Source organism: Anneissia japonica, unplaced genomic scaffold (assembly GCF_011630105.1).
Source record: "Anneissia japonica isolate Jap-2015-1 unplaced genomic scaffold, ASM1163010v1 scaffold61926_len17590_cov105, whole genome shotgun sequence".
In the NCBI taxonomy this organism is placed as follows: Eukaryota; Metazoa; Echinodermata; class Crinoidea; order Comatulida; family Comatulidae; genus Anneissia; species Anneissia japonica.
Window position 1 is genome coordinate 11,059 of NW_022725935.1, and position 1,932 is coordinate 12,990.

At 31.0% G+C, this 1,932-nt stretch overlaps 1 protein-coding gene across 1 annotated transcript in view; it reads left to right on the plus strand.

Annotated features, from left to right (window-relative positions):
* The window catches only part of LOC117112992 (solute carrier family 23 member 2-like), a 12,859-nt gene extending 10,967 nt beyond the window's left edge, over window positions 1–1,892 (plus strand). The window contains exons 9-10 of the mRNA XM_033256212.1: window positions 375–504; window positions 1,024–1,892. Coding sequence (XP_033112103.1) covers window positions 375–504; window positions 1,024–1,235 — 342 coding nt within the window. The 3' untranslated portion in view covers window positions 1,236–1,892. The remainder of the gene's footprint in view (window positions 1–374; window positions 505–1,023) is intronic.
* Window positions 1,893–1,932: the final 40 nt, after the last annotated feature.

Below are 1,932 nucleotides of genomic sequence, written 5' to 3' on the forward strand. Positions count from 1 at the left end.
TATATATATATATATATATATATATATGTATATATATATATATACAGTATATATGTATATATATAATGTTATATACATGATGTAAATAAAAAGAACACTCTAAAATGTATTTGTAGTAATACTTTAGTGCGGATAGGAGAAAGTATGCGAGAGAAAAAAATCGCTTCATCTGTGGATTCAAACCCAGAATCCCTGCTTGAAATACACTGGAGCTTCGTGGTGAATTTAAATAATAATAAATACTATTTGTATAGCGCTCATATCCATTTGAAGATGTGCTCAAAGCGCTTGTAAAATCTCTCGTGTACACAATAATATCTATTCTTACCTTTTGATGATTTGGTACTAACTCTTTGGATTAACCTTGTACACAGGTTGGGAGTCGCCTTGTTGTCCAAGTGGCGGGAATTATCATGATTCTGCTAGGGACGTTTGGAAAATTTGGTGCGCTTTTCGTCACTTTACCAGATCCTATCATCGGAGGAATATTTTGCGTGATGTTCGGTACGATTTACATACAAGTAGTTGTTTTTATTACAGATAGAAAGTATAATTCGTTCACCAGCAACTAGGGCAGTGAACCATCAATTGTTTGGCGGTAGTATTGGAATCAAGTAGCCATTTCCATTTGAAACATTCAGTAAAATTTCTTTTCTTCATCTTTTATATATTATATAAACAATATATATATATATATATATATATATATATGTTTATGTATATTTATATATATATACAGTATATATATATATATATGTATATATATAATATATATATACAATAAGATGGTAGTCTCTTAACCGTTTTGGGGTAATACTATAAATAAATTTTAAAATATAAAAAAGAGGAATGCTATTACAGTACTACATTACATACGCTACTGCGAAGTTACGCCTACGTGTGACAAATAAGCCCAAAAAGATACACAGATTAAACAAAATAATAACAACTGTTATATTCCATATATAAATAATTTTAAGTTAATTATTAGTACAATTATTCCTTTATTTTCATCGTATTCAGGAATGGTAACCGGTGTTGGATTATCAAATCTACAGTTTGCCGATATGAACTCATCGCGGAACATATTCATCATCGGTTTTTCCTTCCTGATGGGTTTAGCTCTGCCCTATTGGTTTTCCATAAATCCAGGTATCATTAATACAGGTAACTATGTCCAGTTTAGGTTTTTATTTTTTACAATTCGCCTTCAAATTTGGTGCTTGTGTGTATGACGGGTCTAGTATTGGGTTACCCCGGTGTACTGGTCCATCTCACAGCCCTTGTCACTTCGGGACAAAGCCTTCACATATATTCCAAGAAGAAGAAAAGAAGAAAGATTGATGATGGTTAGCGGATTTTTTTTATTTTTTATTTTTTAAATGGTCTTGGTTAGAAAGGTCTCCAATTGGAGGAAAAGCTGTATAGACCCAAGTACGCTTTCCTAATAGGCCTACTTGTTTGTAATATATTTGGGAATATTTTTATCATGTAATTAACTGAACAAATTTGAAAATTTAAAGTCTGAGAAAATCGCAGCATATACCCACAAAATCAAAACAATTCAAATTAGTAGGCCTATTGTTCCATTCAAATTCATTTAAATAATTTTGGCTTCTCCCTACCCCGAAGAAGAATCCCGGATCCGATCCTGGTTGGGAACGAGTGTAGGCCTAACTATACATTCACCAGTTACTTGTGATTGTATTTATGATTACTCCTTATAGATGGTACTGCCATAATGCCCAATTATAATGTATGTATATATGTATGTACAGTGGAATTTATATAGCGTATAATACTGAACTATTTATATAGCACATAATACCAAACTATTTATATATTTAAAAAATCATTTGGTTTAATACGTTGTTTTATATATTTCCATTGAAAACCACATCATATGCAAACTGAGATAAATATATAAATGTA